This window comes from Momordica charantia, assembly GCF_013281855.1.
Source record: "Momordica charantia cultivar OHB3-1 chromosome 4 unlocalized genomic scaffold, Mcharantia_2.0 BLBB01000004.1, whole genome shotgun sequence".
NCBI lineage: Eukaryota > Viridiplantae > Streptophyta > Magnoliopsida > Cucurbitales > Cucurbitaceae > Momordica > Momordica charantia.
Window position 1 is genome coordinate 28417928 of NW_028275162.1, and position 19403 is coordinate 28437330.

The 19403-nt window shown below is 33.3% G+C and overlaps 4 protein-coding genes and 1 long non-coding RNA gene across 5 annotated transcripts; 2 read left to right on the plus strand and 3 right to left on the minus strand.

The window, feature by feature from the left end:
• The first annotated feature begins 2821 nt into the window (after positions 1 to 2821).
• LOC111006024 (Heavy metal transport/detoxification superfamily protein) lies at positions 2822 to 3800 on the plus strand. Its single transcript, XM_022277759.2, has 3 exons — positions 2822 to 3293; positions 3374 to 3449; positions 3565 to 3800. The coding sequence occupies exons 1-3, from the start codon at positions 3165 to 3167 to the stop codon at positions 3720 to 3722; spliced, it is 363 nt and encodes a 120-aa protein (XP_022133451.1). The 5' UTR covers positions 2822 to 3164; the 3' UTR covers positions 3723 to 3800.
• A 25-nt stretch (positions 3801 to 3825) lies between these two features.
• Positions 3826 to 4649, minus strand: LOC111006023 (protein EARLY RESPONSIVE TO DEHYDRATION 15). The gene is made up of 2 exons (XM_022277758.2): positions 4306 to 4649; positions 3826 to 4208 (listed from the first exon to the last, which is right to left on the minus strand). Exons 1-2 carry the CDS (start codon positions 4568 to 4570, stop codon positions 4054 to 4056), a joined length of 420 nt encoding a protein of 139 aa, XP_022133450.1. The 5' UTR covers positions 4571 to 4649; the 3' UTR covers positions 3826 to 4053.
• A 2624-nt stretch (positions 4650 to 7273) lies between these two features.
• Positions 7274 to 11787, minus strand: LOC111006462 (DUF399 family protein, putative (DUF399 and DUF3411)). Its single transcript, XM_022278416.2, has 6 exons — positions 10843 to 11787; positions 9815 to 10342; positions 9154 to 9261; positions 8424 to 8969; positions 7887 to 8000; positions 7274 to 7595 (listed from the first exon to the last, which is right to left on the minus strand). The coding sequence occupies exons 1-6, from the start codon at positions 11701 to 11703 to the stop codon at positions 7446 to 7448; spliced, it is 2307 nt and encodes a 768-aa protein (XP_022134108.1). The 5' UTR covers positions 11704 to 11787; the 3' UTR covers positions 7274 to 7445.
• A 1457-nt stretch (positions 11788 to 13244) lies between these two features.
• Positions 13245 to 14148, minus strand: LOC148212104 (uncharacterized). Its single transcript, XM_088123011.1, has 2 exons — positions 13923 to 14148; positions 13245 to 13780 (listed from the first exon to the last, which is right to left on the minus strand). Exons 1-2 carry the CDS (start codon positions 14146 to 14148, stop codon positions 13245 to 13247), a joined length of 762 nt encoding a protein of 253 aa, XP_087979137.1.
• Positions 14149 to 15888: 1740 nt separating this feature from the next.
• LOC111006450 (uncharacterized) lies at positions 15889 to 17711 on the plus strand. The gene is made up of 2 exons (XR_015790383.1): positions 15889 to 16085; positions 16729 to 17711. It is a non-coding gene; the product is annotated as an uncharacterized LOC111006450 (long non-coding RNA).
• Positions 17712 to 19403: the final 1692 nt, after the last annotated feature.

Below are 19403 nucleotides of genomic sequence, written 5' to 3' on the forward strand. Positions count from 1 at the left end.
CTTTTAGAAGATATTTTGTTTTAAAATATCAAAAATTTTCCATGAAAAGTAGTGATTGAAAATTACACGAAAATGGCTGTTATCTTTTGATTAAAGAAATGCTGTAAATTATTGGTGTTATTTTGGAGCTTGTGAACGAGTCCCATCAATAGAGCCATTTAGATGGGAAATTTTAATTTGTTGCTTTTTGAATTTTATTAATTGTTTTTTCTTCTGGCCCTAACCTTGTTGAGTCATTTTCAAATGTTTGTTTCTTATTTTTCTAAGAAAGAAAAAATTCTCTTTCTAATCCAAATTGATTTCTTTGTTTGAGTAGAGAGAAATTTTTTGCTTTTAGAAAAAATATTCAGTGTATTTGGTCGTTTAAAATTTTGATGTGGCATCATCAAATGTTAAGAAGTGTGCCAAAATTTCTTCAGAATTAAAATAATGAAATTAAGGGATTAATATGAAGCGTGTTTTTTTTTACAACATGTGGAGGTGGAGGACTGAACTTACCACCATTTGATGTGAAATATATGTCAATTACTGAGCTATGTTCGCTTTAGTGACTAATGTGAAGCTATTAAAAATCAAAGTCATAATATAAATGGGTAGATATAAAGATTAATGAAACACTTTTTTTTTTCTTTTCTGAGTACACAACAACATGTGGGTAGAGAATTCATAACCTTTTGTTGGGATAAACACCTTAACTAGTTAAAATCAGGATGACTAATTAATAATATATTCTAATCTAAAACTAAATTAAAAATTTGAGACTCTTAAATAAAAGACAATATATAGATAATTTCGTTCCAATGAAAATAATTAGATTTATGGATTAAACCATCACTTATACTTAAAATATAGATGAAGTTGATATTCTTAACTGATAAGGGTGTCGAAATAAATATCAAATAATTATAAGACGCAATTCTTAGTCTAGAATAAGACATCAAACTATGGGTAAAGTTGGCATTCTTATCAAATTTGAAATGTTGGCAAAGTTGGTATTCTTATCAAATAAAGTCTCAAACTAGATATCACATCAAATTGTTTTGAAGGAGAAATTAGTTATAGTTTAAGCAAATTGTGTGTGAGAGAGAGAAAGTCATTAAAATATCATTTGGGTGTTTGAATGGACAAACAACAAGTGGACAATTTTCTTCCTTTTGAAAATTCTGATAGGAAAATCATGCTTACCATTTCATTTCACCTCTTTCAATAGATTTCATTTTATTATCTACTTATTATTGAATTCATTTATGAACTTGTGGATAATAATTTAGTATAATAAAGAGTTAAAAGAAAACTAAAATACTAAGGTCAATATTTAGTTAATTATCTGCAATTTCCACTTTGAATAAAGATTTCTTTTTATATTTTATATTCTAAAAACATCTTGAAATTGCTAGTCATATTGAGTGTTTAAAATTCTTTTAAGATTTCAAAAATATTATTAAAAAAAAAAGAAGAAGAAGTATACAAAATGAGCTTGTTTGAATAACATAAAACATAAATATTTAAATAGATCCATATATAATTTAAATCTCCATTTAAACTTCTCTAGCTATTGTGGTGGGGGACAAGATGAAAAGGAAGGGGGAATATTAGAAGACAAAACTAGGGAACTGAGGTATCTTATTTTTTGCAAAGGATATTTTCATATTTTATGGGTACGTGAATATATCCATTGATTTTCTTTTCCTTTTTTTCGCTCCAATTAAAAGAGTGCGAGAAGCATCTTTAGAGCAGTAGTGCATGTGTGTGTTGATGATGAAAGTGTGCATATGTCGCATAAGTGTGCATATTTTATGGGTACGACGTGTTTCGCTCGTAGGGTGACAGTTGGCTTTATGGACCATAGCTATTACGTTAAGACGTACGACTAGGAGGATGCGACATGGGCCTCGCGACAAGGTACGAAAGGCGCAGTGCACTCTACAGTTTGCAGGCCCTAGGAATGTTCTCTAACCACCCGTCAAAATATCGTACGAGAGCACCACATGCCACGTACAATTTGACCATGAGCACCTATAAAAGAAGTGAAAAATCTGTCCTAAGATGCTCTCTACTATCTCTTTCCCCGGCCCGTTTAATAACTTGACCGTTGTAGAAAATTAGATAGGACACTACACCGACATCGATGATCGTTATTGCATGCTCATTTATCGAACAATCGCTCGTTCCATAAGGACACGTTAACCTCCAAATCTCAACATCAACATTATGTATATGTTGTAAAATTGGAAATGGTTTTTATTCCTAAGCATATTACACAACGATTTGCTTTTTCATGGTCCTTTTCTGTAAGTGTGTGTTTTTCATGTATGGATTCATCATGTAATTCTTATTCATATTTGTGTTCAATTTTTATTCTTCAAAAGGTTCTTTTAAATTTTCGAGATTTTACATATATACACTCCTTTTTTTACATAAAAATAAATTCAGTGTGGGCCGAGCCCAACATTAAAATCAGATGGGCCTAAATTCTTGTTCGTCCGCTTCTTCCCCGACTGCATACAGGTCCATCAAATCCTATCATTTCCAACATAAACTACCAGACAAACAAACACGTCAACACAAATAAAATTTAAGAATCTTTTTTAAATCAAAATAAAATATTATATCATGATATCTTATTTCATTTTTAATCAAAGCTAAAAACTACCAGCTCAACGGTAATTGGTATATAGATACTGCTATGTCTACCGTTATAAAAGAGAACAAAATTCAATATTATAATTTCTACTTTTGGTTCATTTTGATCTCTATAATTTTAATTAAATAATTATTTTAAAAAATACGGAAATCTAAATAAACATTTCAAAATAGAACTAAAATGTGACAAAAGATAGTAAAAAAGGAAAAAGAAAAGTTAACAGAAGTATCCAGACTCGATTAAAAAAAACAGGATATTTGCAGGGACACGAAAAAAGTGGGGATGGATACCGAAAGGGCATTGTGGGATAGAAATGGGCATGCCAGAAAAGCCAGCAAAGTAGAGGATATTTGGTGATGCTACTCTTCCTCTGAACTCTAAAGTCTAGAAATCAAGAATAAAGGCTCAGCTTTTTAAGATGAAACGCATCAATCACGGAAAATGAATCCAATTCCTCCCCCTTTTCACTTTTTCACTGTTCATCAGCTCAAATTCTTTGCTTCGCTTTGTCATCGGTTAAATGAATCTTAATCAAAACACTTCATTCCTCTTCTTGCATCCATCTTCTCCAACCCCACTTCACTTTTTATTTTCCTCAACACTCTCCAGATTTTGGCGCTGGGATCAGAAATTGATCAGAATGGCTAATGCAAGTATTTTGCAGAGACAATTTCTTGGAATTTGACTTCAAAAAGTGCTAATGGTTCTCTGTTTTTTGGCCATACATAGGTGGTGGAGTTGAAGGTGGGTTTGCACTGTGAGGACTGCATCAAGAAGATCCTCAAAGCCATCAAGAAAATCCAAGGTTTGTATTCAATGTCTTCATCAATTTCTCCTCTGCCTCTGGTTTAAATTTAATGAACAAAGCATTGAATCTTCTGTGTTCATTTTTTTTTTTTTTGGGGGGGGACGATTTGCAGATATAGAGACATATAATGTAGATACGCAGCTGAACAAGGTGACTGTTACAGGCAATGTCACCACAGAAGAAGTCATCAAAGTGCTTCACAAAATTAGCAAAACTGCAATCCCTTGGCAAGCTGATGAAGTCAATAATCAAGTCAACAACATTACTTAATAGAGTTTTTCGGCGACTTTCTGCTGAGAAAATTAAAGAAGAGAGAATAATATACTAAAATATTTCCGATGTTCTTCAGCTTGGATTTAGATGATCATTGATCTACTTTTTTGAAAATTTTGGATGTCTTTTATTATATCATAATCGAAAGTGAGAACATAGTACACATTTACAATAACTGAAGACAGACCATCAGAGTTAATGTTTAACCGATATCAAAGTTCTAGCCTCTGTACACAAACGAAATCGATAACCTAGATCGAAAGCAACTTAAACTGGTTCCTGAATCCTGAGTTTCTGTTGAAGAAACGTACTCGGCAAATCGTCGAATCTACCTCGGCTGGTGAATCGTCCTTGGACTCACTTTCACGTTGACGATCTTCGGAGCCTTTTGAGCAAACCTTGGAACCGCATTCCGAGCCTTGTGCCATTTCAATGCTCCAATCGGGACCAGATCTTTGGAGTACTCAGATTCTTCCTCTTCCTCTGAAGAAACACAAAAGGAATCGCGAGTTTATAACCTCGATTAAGAAAGTGAACCGAATTGAGTCAATCGGAAATTCGATTTAATTCGTTTCTTTACCTTGACGAGCGAAGTCCTCGAAGAAACTCTCGAGATCAGGGAGAATGATGTCTTCATTTTCAGAAAACGAAAGATCATTCTGAGGATCTTGGAAGCGCTCTTGAAGCCAGTACTCGCGAAACCAGGGAGACGACTGGATCAGCGCCCACCACTGGTCGGAGAAATCCTCCACCGTCCTGTACGCCATCGGAACAAACAACGGAGCATTAGGATTCAACACCGAAACGGAAGACGACGACGACGTTCTCAGGGAAACCACGTCCATGGCCACCGCTAGCTTAAGCTCTCTGGAGAATTGAATTGAAATCTTGAAGACGAAGAAGACGAAGTCTTATCCGAAGACTGGGATGAAATATATAAAAATAGAAGAGTGAAAAAGCACCCAGAATTCAGCTTTATTACAGAAATGACACTGTTTGAAGTTCGGCCCAAGGTTTCTCTCCGGCGGCCCAAAAACAGCTTGATTTTCGTGACTAACCGACAATACTGCACGCCGTTTTGACCCCCACGTCGAAAGTATAACCAAATTTTAGCTATTTTTAAATTATATAAATCCATTTTCATGTAATTTTGTTTTCTACTAATTATTGGAAAAATCATTATCGGTCAAAAATTACGGCATATTGAAAGAGCAAATAATTTTTAGCCAGCTGCATTTTTTTTTTTTTTGGGCAATGGTTTTTAACTCCACTTCGTTAAAATTGCAACACTTTTAGATTGCACAATTTGTAATGAAATTGAAAATTTAGGATAAAGATTAATTTCCCAAAAGTTATTACATTACAGTAGGTATTGTGTAGGAGAATCATTATTAAGAGAGAGAGAGAGAGAGAGGAGATAGAAACCCTAGTTTATATTTATATTTATATTTTATTTTATTTTTTGTTGTTGATTCAGCAATTCGAAACATAACTCCGGGATTTGGTCCTGATCCATAACCCCATCAGAATCATAAATTTGCACGTCATCGTTCTTATCCATAACTCTGTTGCCTTTTTGCTTTTTGCTTTTCCTTTTTCCCTCACCCACCCCGCTTCAGGCAATTGGACAGATTGGACACGTGTAAGTGTCACAAATAACAAGACAAAATCCTAAACCACCACAATATCGAGATGTCAATTTTATAAAAATATCTAATATCACAGATATTTTTAGAAGCGTTGTAAAAATAAAAATTTGTAAGAAATACTTCAATTATCGGATTAGTATTCCACCCTTCTTATATTTTATTGAATTTTTTATAAAATTATGAAAATATATTTGATGTCAGCTACATAAATGATAAAAATATTGATAGAAATATAAATTTATGGATTGTATGCATATATATACATAGTATTCTCTTCCATCTTTATTTCACTATCCGATTAATTTTATTCAATCCAAGTACGGAACTGCCAGGCGACAGTGAGCACACTCCAAGGAGAAGAAGAGGGGATAAGTTTGACTCATTTGGTAACTTTTGTTTTTTGTTTTTACATTTTAATTAGAATGCCACTTGGTAGCCGTTTTCTTTTCTTCTTCTTTTTTTTTTTTAATTACGAAATATAAAAATATATTTTATAACTTTTTTCTCTCCCCCTAAAATTATAAATTCAAAATATAAAATTTGTTTTTTTATATTATATATTTAAAATTTTTATGTTGTATTTATTTTTTAAATATTTACGATACATTTTTGTGAGCCAATAATGGTAAAATGATTGTTTTATTTATGTTTTTAGAAGAAATTGAAAATGGAATAATGAGAAACTATAACATTTACTAAAGACTTGTTTAGTAACATTTCTATTTCTTATTTATATTTTTTCATTTTTTATGAATAAAAATGAATTTCATAGTTACAACATCTAAGAATTAAAGTATGATAAAACAATTGGTATAAAAAAAGTATACAAATAATCATTCTATTTATATTTTGAAACAAATTGGAAATGAGAATAAGAAAAAAGAAACTTGTTTTTGTTGTTTCGAAAAATTCTATACAATTTTGACAATGTTCCAAAAAAAACGAAAAATATAGTTAGTTGTAAAATACTTAAATTTCTTTAAAAAATTGAAAATCATAAACAAGAAACAGGAAAGAAAAGAAAGAAATCAAACGCCCCCTGAAAAATGAGAATGGTACTAAAGACTAAACTATAATATTGTTATCAGTGCCGACAGTTCCATTGAGTTTCAGCCAAACTGAAAACTCGGCACCAACTTAGATTAAACCTTAAAGATTAATTTATACATGTAATACAAAATTGAAATGCTATTTGGATATTAGTGTTCTTTTTGTTCTACATTTCAAAAATTTTCAATTATGTTTCTTCTCTCTCTCTTTTTTTTTTTTTTTTTTGAATAAATCTCTTTCGCCAGTACTGTTATTTGAATATTTCGCTAATAATTTATATTTAGACAATTATTACGAATTAGTGGATTGGGCCTTGGGCCTTAGTCATCCATGTATCTGGATGGATCATCCACCAATTTGGTTTGAAAGATCCATTTTTGCTGACGTATTTGCGGCCCAAGAATTTTTTTTTTATGAATGAAATTACTTTTCACATGAAGAAAAGGAATAATAAATAAAATATACAATTTGACACCTAATATTAATATAAATGGCATTAGAGAAGAGACTCAGGGATCAAATAAGAGTAACTTACTCTTATTTTTTATTTTTACAACCATATTTTTTATTTTTAACACCAGTGAATGATTGAACTTACAACTTCTCGTTTGAAGATATATGTCAATATACTGCTTCCACTTTATCGTGTCACGTCATCCAAACCATTACCAAAAAAAAAAAAAAGAATTATAATTATAAGCTTACATTTGGATTATAGAAGCCCATTTGACACTCCAGTTTTTTTTTTTTTTTTTGGATGAAACTAAAGGTGTGCCGACCATCTCTAGTGCTATTTTGAAAATTTCATAAGTACTTCGTTTTTTAAGGTCAGAACGCTCCTATATACGATTTTAGACTTCCAATTTCACCAAAATTGCATTAGATGAATAATATCGAATAGCTTACAACGAATAGTGCAGGAGAAAAATAAATCCCTCAAAATCAAATCTATCCTTTACGAGTCAATTATGTAGCATCCGGATTTAATTTTTACAAGTTATCTCGGATGCGTTATGTGACCTTATTGATTCTTTAACTCATCGGTACTTGCCTGAGTTGCCTCTTCAGTGACATTACATCCCAATGCAACAGGATTGGAAGATTCTTGCACTTGGTAAGAAGGCGATTCTCGAGTTTGTAATCCGGTAAACCGTGCGAGATCGATCCATTGCTGCAGGTTCCAAAAGAGAGTTAATCATATACCAGAAGGCAAAACGAGAGAGTAGCATAACTATGGTTTTGGACTGATATAAATCATAATTTTTTGGTGAGGTATATCTCATTTGAACACAGATGACATAATCTTCCTTTGATCCTAGGTTTATGAACATAGTTGATTCACTTAATTTACTGAAAGCAAACACAACAGTGGAATAGATAACACAGTCTACTTAAGATCCAAAGCAATAGATTGATCTTTTTGAGCTTTTTTCCAAAATAGATGAAGTTGGGGGATACGCACCTGAGTACCCCAGTAAGAGTTTAATGTTCGAACAACAAATGATAGCATATTTACAAGTAATATTTGAGAAGAAAATGCATCAGATAATCGGTGCTCCACTATTCCGGCAATAATCTGCATTACAAGATGGTGCATCAGATGATTGAAATGGACAACAAAATTGAAACTGGAAAATAAAACAAATGCAGAGGTCAATTATAATTCTCAACAACGTATTCCCACGGTACATTTTTACATTTAAATCACCCAAAAGAAATCATTCAAGAGAAAGAAGCACGTGAGAACAAATATGCTAAAACAATGTAGATGAACACTATAAAGGAGATGCAAATGCAAGTTCTTTGGGCATATGGAGAATAAGGCTCCTAAATTCGCCTTCAGATTAGTAACAACTACTGATAAGTACTCCGGTTAAAGTAAAGCCTTTGAGGTACTCCCCATGAAAATAGAAACCAGAAAATAAGAATGAAATGAGTGCTTTAAAGAGCAGTTTATCTACGTCAACATATTTGAAGCATAAGTAAATCTTCTGGCTACCTGATATCGTAGATTTGCTGATGTGCCAAGAAAGCACCCATAGACAACTGCTGTTTTAAGTATTGGAGATCTCTTATTTCGTTGCTTAGTCTCCAATCCTGGATTGAGGAATTTACGGATGGTAAACAAAGCATTTGAGGAAGCCACTGCCCCAATACTGGAAATAAATCCAACACTAGCAAGTTTTACGCCACCAAAAAATACAGATGCAACTCTGTGACTGAGGTTCCAATTCTTTCCAGCAAGGTTCTTTTGAAAGGCATTATCTGGGATAGACCCAAGTAGACCTTGTAAAATATCTGTGCTTCCAGATACATCTATGTCATCGGTGGAAAGGAATGCCAACGTCGGTGCAGGAAGCCAGACGGTAAAAAAATCAACAACTGCACCCCTTAAAGTGTCTGTAATAACATAATCAAGTTCCAGGAAAAAGTTCTCTTTCCGCCTCTCATATTGTGCTAAAAGAGTAGTTGTTAGTGATATGGCTTCTTCTATTGCTAATCTATGCAAGAATTTGGGATCTGCCAACAATCTTTCCCTGAAACCCTGTGCCAAAGTAAGGTGCAGTAAGAATCAATGTAAAATTCAAGCACTATGTCTATTTTACCAGACAGAAATTGAAAATTCTGATTACTGGAGCTCTATTGATAGAGAAAGAGAGCTTTAGCAAGATGTTCAGAGAAGTACAGCAACTGAGAATTTTTTTTTTTTTTTCAGAAAGAAACTAAACCTGGAAACGATGGGTAAGTTCTGCAATCAGAGGATATTGCTCCAAATCAAAGAAGTTCTGTAATACCTCTGGTGATACTACACCCATATCCAACCCTTTCTGGATATCCTGAAAGCATGTCACGATATCTATTAAGTAGAATAAAGTATACATACTTACCATAAAGACTTAAAAAAATAGAGCTGCTCAAGAAATGCTGTAGGATCGTGAAATGGCTCGGTCTAATTAGTTAAAGATGCATGCTAACTAGCTCGAATGCCATAGTCATCCAAAAGAAAGTTGAATTATGATATAGCCTGGTTCTTGTAAAATATTTGCAATAAATTATCATATAGGATAACTTTGAAATGAGTACACGATGAATGGAATAAATCAAATATCAAATGAAATTTTCCTGTAACAATAGGGTACAGCACCTGGACGATCAATCATCAAGTTTAATCACACATTGACTGTACTGCAAGCATATGGAAGAACAATAAAGTTCCAGATACACATGCATATAACTTAAACAAGCTACCAGAAGATGGTTCTTATTCCAAGAACCCCATTCAAATTTAATAACATTAAGCACGAAGTAGAGTCTTAACCTAATAATTCACCAAGTCAAAGAAATAGAATTAAATATTTAGTTTTGTTCAACCTACAAAGAAAAGCTAACCTGGGGAAGGGCATCACGCTTTCTTCCAGCTGCATTCATAACTCTAGCAATTTCAGCACGATCAAAACAGTTTCTGCTGCAGGGTCTGGCAGCAGAATACCACAAGAAATCTGCAACAGGAACTTCACCCTCCCTCCGCATTTGTTGTCTTTCAGGATCAAGTAAAATAACTATTTGGTTTTTCTTTGGTACCTTTCTTGAGATTCTAGCAGGCAGGCCAGTGCCTCTAGCTCCATATGTAACATGGCTCGCACCTGTCACGACCACCAACATACCAGTTCCTCCACCATCTCCCATAGCTTTTAAAATAATTTGTGACATGGCATATTCTTCGACTACTCTTGCTTGAGCAGATAGATATGAACTTGGACCAAAAGGAATAAGCTGATTAGGAGAATTCTGGTCAGCTAGTCTACGTGACATAGCCGTGAATCCAGAGATGAAACCTGAACCAGCTGGCGGAGCAAATACTTTTCGATCAGCTTTTGAAAGCCCCCTAATACCCTCTGCTTGTACAATTCTCAGAACCTATTCATGATTTCATAATTAATGCGGTATCCATATTACAAGATGACTCTTACTTATGTGGAAAGAACAACAGCAAGAAGCTCAGACAAAATTATGCTGAAGAGAAATGAAACAAATCAGGAAATTCTTACATCAGTAAATATTTTTAAAGAACTAGCTTGTAGAGCCATAAAAGCACACATGACTATGTCTAGAAAACAAATACTATAAACTTGGAAAGAACAACACGACCCAATCTTTATAGTGGTATTATATTATCTAGATTGGGTCTAAATCCATATGAATCTGTCATTACAGTCTTCTCTGCTTCTGATTCGACATGGGACTGTGAAGCCACTGATAGAACAATAGTTTTTCATTCCACAGGCTCGCTATTCAAAGAGGCATAAAGCTAATGGGATACTCTATTGGTTAGTTTTCTGCTATTTGAGTTGAGTCTCGACATGTAAATTTCCCACCAGAGAAGACAAATGGATGAAATTAGAGTTTAAATCAATTACCTCGAGCGGTGTACCGCAAGCAATTATACGAACTCCATTTTCACGACAGTAACTTAGAAGAGGCTCGTACTCCTGCCAGCGCTGCGGCGGCCAATATGAAGTGTAAGACTTCAGAGTTTCTCCATCAATCTTTTTGTCGATGTACTGGTTGAGATGCTCCTGCAAATCAGAAGGAAACGCCTCCAGAGCCAGAGACAATATCCTTTCACTTTCAGCACACCTTCTTTTCAAGTTTTTCACAATTTCAAGCTCCAATTCCTTATCGTCTCGAATTGGAACTTGTTCGGCTTCTCCTAGATATACGACCCGAGCATTCATTATCTTCTCCCATACTTTACTCTTGTCCTTTCCCACGGCCAGCGGCTCTCCGATTACAGTCGCATCGTAAATCCTCGAAGTTATTGCTTCCTCCTTCTCAACCGTCGAAGCTTGAGGCGACGCCAACGGCGACGGTGAAGTCACCGCCTCAAGGACTGGTGTCACAGACTCCGGCGACTTCTCTTCCGCTCTGACTACGGCTGATTGTAGAAATCGAGCTCCAATTGCAATTAACGGAACACCAAGCACGGCTCGTCTCGTACTGAGTATTGGCGAAGCGGATTTTCTCCCTACCTCATCAGAACACTCCGAATCTTCCTGTAAATCCCGTCGGCAATGAACAGAAAAACTTGCGCGGCTATTTCGCCTGATTGAAAAACTTGCGCAACTTTTTCTCCCGATTGAAATTCCCCTAACAACGCGACTCTCCGAAATCGAATTCTGCCGGAGAGAAGTCTCCGGAGCAGCAGAACGTGGCCGGCGGACGGTGGAGCTCGCATGTACGGGTCCGGCAGTAAAGCCGCCGTGGGCATGGAGCTTCATTTCGTGGCGAGGGTGTGGCAGCTGTCACTTCCACATCGTCACAAAAAGCGAATTGGTAGAACCGTTGAATTGAATTTCCACCTCTAAATTATATTTTAATATTTTAAATTCATAACTATATCTTTTTTTTTTTTTGCCTGGCTCTTTAAAAATTAGAATAACAATAAAATATTCTGATTATTAGACTTCTTTCCGTGCTATTAAATTATAAAATAAATTTATAATAGCTTATTACTGATTTTAGTCCAATGAGAGGTCAAATCATCTATCTTTAGGTGTACTTTATTAATTTGAGTTATGTTAAAATTGATAGATTACAATACAAAATTCACGTTGTAAATTTTTTTAAAATGAAAAAAAAAATCACACTGTAAATTGTTATCAATGATCTAACAACTTAAAAAATAAAATTATAATCCTGAAATCAATCGTTTATGATCCTCAAGCCTAACTTTCAACAATTGATATTTGGAATTTTTTGGCATCACATATTTATAAAAATCACAAAAATAAAAATTGAAATGGGTGAACAGAAGGTTGGATACGTAATAAAATATGGGATATAGACGCCAGGTAGACGTACAGTCACAAATAAAATATTGATTTTTTTTATTATTGATTTTATTATTACTTTTTTATTTTTAGTACAACTACAATATTGAATGGTTGAGTTCTCTCAAAAAAGAAAAAAGGTGGGAGAAGTTGAGAAGCCCGTAACTGTACTCACAGTTTGGAGATATATATCAAGTATGGTTCAACTGCTTGTTTTGACATTAACTAAATATCATTAATATAATATCAATAATAATAAAATTTTTATTTGTCTAGAAAGAGTAAAATGTTTGTTTAAAATATCCATCAATAATGATATCTTACCTACCATCTCTATGAAATTAAGACTTCAATATTTCTATATCTATCTTTAAATTTTTAATTTTGAAAATAATTATATTTTTAGTGTAATATGGAGAATGAACTCATTATTTTTTGGTTCAAAATAGGCATCTTAACTAATTGAGAGATTAACCGGTTGATAATGATTATTAATCGACAAAAAAAAAGTTTAAATCGGCTAAAAGAATTTATAAACAGTTTAGGCTCCGAATTCTAGATGGGATGAGGTTCATACTCTTTAGCCTTGGTTTTACCTTCATTTTATTTTTTATTTTTTGGTTTAAAAAATTAAGTAAATAAACACTATATTCCCCTTTGTATTTTTTTTTTATTATTTTTAAAAACGTCCTTAAAATTTAAACTAAAATTCAGAAACTAAATTAAAGGAACAAAATATATATTTAGCCTTTTAATATTTAAAATAAAATTTACATTTTTTAACATAAGGTATATTTTTTTAGGGAAGAATGCACTGTCAATTATAAATTGTATTTCTTCAAATAAATAATATTTGCTTTTCTAAAATTTTCGATTAAATTAACAGAACTTGATATTGTACTACTTTTATTTTTAGTATTGTCAATTTAGAAAAAAAAAATACTTTTATTGTGTGTTGTTTTTTTTTTTTGAGTTAAAAGAAACTTCCATTAAAGAAAATAACTTGCCAAGGCTATATTAGTGCGATCATCAGCTTTCACACTGCTCAGAAGCCAAACTGGAAAATCACAAAGCCAAAGAAGGGGACTATTTATAGAAATGGCATTTCTAGCGAGAATATGAGCGACCCTATTTCCCTCACGACGAACATGCTGAATTCGAAAATCGTCAAAATTCACACACAAATGTCTGATGTCAACAATCAATGAAACCACCTCATTTAACCACCCCTCATTCTTCTCTATAAGTTTAACCGCTTCGAGGGAGTCAGATTCGACCACCACCTTACTGAAACCCATCCGCATCGCCAAACGAATTCCTTCTCTGATAGCAAGGGTTTCCACCAAAAGGGGGCTTCCCAAACGCTGGGAAGAAATCATCGCCGCTTGTACCCGATTTTCATCATCACGGATTAAAATCCCTATTCCGGACTTTCCAACAGAGGTGGTACACGCAGCATCAGTATTGATTTTTAAAAACCCCTTTGGAGGGGGACACCAGACGATGGGATTGCAGGAGGGGGCCGCTTGCGTCCAAGGTCAATTTATTTTTATTCAGAAATTCATCAGCATACTCCAAAATCCATCTATATTTCAAATGAACATCAGGTGTACCATTTTTAAAAATGTGTGAATTTCGATCATTCCACAGGGTCCAGCTAGTAATACCAACGAGGGTGACTTCTTTTTGCGAAAGATCCGACATCACCTTAGTCCACCGGTCGACAAAACAACCGTTAAAATTATTAGAAGAATCTAATGCTGGCAGAAGCAAAGACCAGATTTTAGACGCCCGTTTACAACCCACCAGAGCGTGATCCACTGTCTCCTCCTTTTTCAGGCAAATTGGACACATAGGTGACACCTCCGTACCTCTTCTCTTCAAGTTTGTCATTACTGGGATACAATTTTTGATTGCTTTCCACATAAAAATTTTAATTTTTGGGGGAAGGTCCATTTTCCAGAAATCCTTCCACCACCTCTCATTTTTGTCAGAGCTAGAGGATTGGGAAGGTAGATTCAATCTCATAGCTAACTTGTACCCACTTCTTACTGTATAGGAGCCATTCTTCGTAAAATGCCACATCCATCTATTATGTGTTGTTGTACTATCAACCATATATTTAGTCATCCAATATATAAAAATTATTATGCTTCTTCCTTAAATAAAATGATTATAAAAAAAAAAACTTGGAATATAAATATTCAAGTTTAACTTAAAAAAAAACATGGAAGATAGATAGCTAAAATATAAGACAACATTTAACTTTGGACAAATATTATCATCAATAAACTGTTTTTTTTTTTTTTGACTTCATAATTGCAATAAACTGTTATTCTCATTATCATCCTTCATTTATTTTTTGTTTTATAGAAATCAAAAGTATTTGATTATTTTGTTTAGAAAGCATGACAGGTACAGAATATAATCATATGATTATTCATTGTACCACAAATAATTATGATACTCTTATTTTAATATCGAGCATGTGAGTTATTTTTGGAATCAATTTCTTTTTTGTATCGTACAGATTTCTAAAATACATTTTTGATCTCTAAGTTTGATGATAAGTTTCTATTTGATCCTTAAATTTAAAAAATCGACAATTTAGTCCAGACCTTAAGTTTCATTTCCTCTAGATGATTAACGAGATTGGAGGGAGGGAGTTTGGTGTAACAAGGAGTTTTCTTGCTGCTTTCGCCTTGCCATGTTCATACATCAACCACAAACATTTGGAGTAGCCATAGTTCTAGTTCCATAGTTCTAGTTGTATCGACAACATTAATTTTCTTCAAAGAATGTCGTATAGAGAGGATGACTTTTGTTTGAGATAATTACAAACTCAGCGACAGACTTCCATTTTCTGCAAAATTATCTTAAAAAATTCGGCGAAATTGAGACTAAGAGGAACCCAAAACTACGTAGATGAATAACTAGAAAAAGTTAAAAATGGAAGCGTTTTAAGGAAGATGAAATTGTGCAAGCAATCAAACATCACATATCAGGTTTTCAAGAAAGGATCAGACGCTGCTCTTCAAACTTGAGTTTGAGAGTTTTATTTTTGTTTTTCCTTTTGTTTTTTATGCAGAACTTAACGACAATTCTAACCCAACCAACACGAAAGATTAATTCAAACAATTATTTAAGTTGGAGGGTTTAATTTTGATGATTAGAAGTTTGTGGGTGTAATTGCAACAACTATTATAATTTAGGGATGGTTTTTGCAATTTACCATAACTTTTTATATAAAATCTCAAGTTTTATTAATTCACAATTCAATAATAAAATTTAAATCAATGATTATGAGCATCACGAGGGACATTATACAAATTTGGAACGCATTAATAATATTGAAAAGTTATTATTCCTTGTCTGCATTAGAGTTTTATAGATGAATTTATTTATTTATTAAATTTAAAAGGGTTATGGATTTGGAAGTTTTATTTTGAAAACTTTTTTTTTTAATTTCATAAAAGGATCTTGGGTTTGAAAAAGTTATAAATTTCATAAATAATATAATTTTAAAAAAATGCAAAATTAGATTAGCTTTTTAAATCACACAAAAATCCAATCAATTAGTTTAAAATCTAATCCCTATTCCATACTCACAATTGGAGGAGTAAATGGTAATTTCTCAAACATTTACCGCTCGTCTTCCGTCCATTTAGTCGTCACTCGCGGTATTCACATTCACAGTGCAGCGTGCTCACTATTTTCTGATTCTCCACTTCTATTCAAATCTCGAATCATCTAACCGTTCTGTGGTGAGGCCTTTGAACCGGGATTCGCCGTCGGCGAGAAGTTTCCGACGATTTCTTATCCATCTTCCGGTGAGTTTCGTACGTCTAGCCTTTGCTTCAGTTTTGTTTTCAAGCAAAAGCATGATGTTCATCTTCCATCTCCGCAATAACACCCCTTGCAACTCTATTGTTCTGTACTAGTCTATTTGATCGTTCGCTGAGCATAATTTGTTAGCTGAAGATTTTTTTTACGGTTTTCACGATTCTTTTCTACTTTTCTTTGTAATCTATTAGAAACGTGCGATGATTTCTTATACCTCGCCTGTGCTTCAAGTTGTATTTTCAAGCATGACATGTTCTTCTTCCACCTCTCATAATATCTTGCAATCCTACTATTTTTGGACAAGTATATTTAGGCAATGTTGTTTGGCTGATCAAACTAGTTCCCTTCAGCATTTTATTTAATTTGAGGAGCTTTGAAGGATTGCAGGAATAAGATATTCGATTCTTAAATAATATATATAGACTGCTATATACATGCTTCTCGAGATAATTTTCATCTGAAATTCGTTTAGATATATCTGAATTTGTATTAAGTTTGGTTGTCCCTGGATAGCGTTGGTATGCAATTGTGTTTCTGTGGTTTTTCTGATATTCAAACATAAACTCAACTTTATATTTTCTTTTTCCTGATTCAACACTTCAATAATTTCCCGATTGCTTAAATAAACAGGGCTTTTGTTTCTTCTACTTGTGATCTTCTCCGCTGCCATTCCACCTCTCTGGTTCTTTTTTACACTTGAATTGAAATTTCCTTGAAATGAAGTGGGGAAAGATTGTTGAGCTGTTTGAGCACATGGATACTCTGGTTTATGAGAAGATTATCAAGGGTCAAGATCGAACTCTTATATCGCTGGGTGTATGTGTTGCATCATTGGCCTACTGCTTGGAAACTGAAATCCCTCCAAATCATATATTCCTGGTTACTCTTGGCTTTGCAGCACTTCACATGTTTGGCATTTTCATATTCACTCAACAATGGTTCTCCAACTTCTTGCAGAATTGGGGGAGTTTAGTTTTTCCTTTGGTAGGTGTTTTGAAGGCTTTTGGAAATGGTTATGTTATGTATTACGTAATGGCACATAAGGAACATGCCAATTGGAGATTACTTGTTTTTGTGTTGTCATATGCAACTTTTCATTTCCTCTTGATGATTAACGAGATTGGAGGGAGGGATTTTGGTGTAACAAGGGGTTTTCTCGCTGCTGCTTTCACCCTTGCGATGTTCATACAACAACAGAAAACATTTGGAGTAGCCATAGTTCTAGTTGTATCAACAACATTAGTTTTCTTCAAAGAATGTCACATACAGAGGATGACTTTACAATGCAAAGCGACAACCGAGATGCCCACCTCCAAAACCAACGTGAGAGCCGATGGTGGAACTTATGGATGAAGCCTTTGGGACATAGCATGAGTGTAAATTTACTGTTGTCTGTTGACTTCTCTTGATTAGTAAACTAGAGGACTTCTATTAAGCACTGTTTAACTTGCGTTAATCTCCATTTATGTTACAGTTTTGGCAGCAGCTTTTTTTCAATACCCCCAGATTTGGTAGATATGGGGGTGAAGTTTGAGTCAACTTTTTCTTTCTTTGATCTGTTCTGATTGCTAGACAGTTTGGATATGGTGGAGCATTTGATGTTATTTTGATGATATTATCCCTCTCCATTTTTTTTCATCCTTCTCTCCCTTCTGTTTAATTGACTGTTGTATATTTCAGGAAGAAAATGCATTTTTTTTAATTTAAAAATGAAGAAGAAGATTTTCGGAAAAGTATTTAAAGAACAATAGTAAGTAGTAACATGTTTAGAATCTTTTTGAAGTTCTTTTTTTTTTTTTTTTTTGCTTCTAAAAAATGTTTTACTTTAACATATTTAAGAGATCAAAATATTTCATTAATTCATTGACGCAAAAGCTAGATCTGAATTATAAATCTTCAACCTTCCAATCATGAAATTTGGCTTGGATCTCTAAATATGTTATTCAACCTCAAATCATAAAACTTAGCGAGATCTCCATATAAGTCTTTGATCTCCCATCAAGACTTGTGACATTAAACTCAAGACAATATTTTCTAAGGAATCATCAATCTCAAGAATGCAGTCCCAATAGAGATTATAAATCAAATTAGCAAATGTATATAAAAGTTCTTTTTTTTTTTTATTTGCATTCAGATTAATGTAGAGAGTAATATAGATGCATATCAACAGTGACACAACGGGAAAGAATGAATTTTAATTTTTAACACTAAATTTGACAGCATGGATCAATTTTTACCCTAGATTTTCAATTTCGTTAAATTTCACCTTAAACTTAAATAAGCGTTTCCAATTTTCAACTTAAAAAAATGTTTAAGTTTTAGTTTTGATAGAGGTTGGGGAAATAAAAGAACATTTTCCCTTTTTTGTGATTGCAGACGCAAGGCAAAAGAAAGTAAAGTGTTGAGATGAAAGGGAAGAAGATCACAACAAGGATTAGACCTACGTCCACTGTAGGGAAGAACTTTCAGTATTATGGAAACAATTCAATGTGATTTCAGAGAAGGTACAATCACTCTATTTTCCAGCAGTTTATATATTGTCCTTTTATACATGATTTTATAGCTTTAACACATGTAACTAAATTTGTAGAAATTAATTGTTTTAAGACGGGTTTGATAAGTTCCCGTTTCTTGTTTCTCGTTTTCAATTTTCTAAAGAAATTTAAATATTTTACAACTAATTTTGTTTCTTGTTTTTTTTTTTTTGGAATATTCGTATAAAAATTTTAGAAACAACAAAAATAAGTTTCTTCTTCCCATTTCTAATTTGTTCCAAAACGTAAATAAAAATGTTGTTTTATTATACTTGAAATTATTGGAAGTTATAAACATTCAATACATTTTTACTCATTAAAAATAAAGAAACAGAAACAATGAATATCAATGTTATCAAACGACCTTAATAACCCAACTTTGAGTTGGTTCAAATTCAACTACAACAAAATAGACTATATTAGATTTTCATTTGAAAAAATATTGAATTCTTTTTTAATGGAGGAAACAAAATCAACTTTCTTAAGAGCTGACAAAAATCATTCTTCATTTTTACCCATACAATCTACTTACACTTAATAAAAAACTGAAAAATTTGTACACATAAAAGACATTTTTTATTCTTACCCATGCAATCTAGCTTTTTTTTTTTCTTTTTCTTTTTTTAGGAAATGTAAAATAAAGCAAAAAACTCCACGATGTCCACTCGGATTCTGTTTTTTTGTTTTCAGATTCACTAAATCAAATGGATCCAGGAATACGCGTTTGACAGGATTTTGGATATTTGTTTTTAAAACTGTTTTCGGATTCTG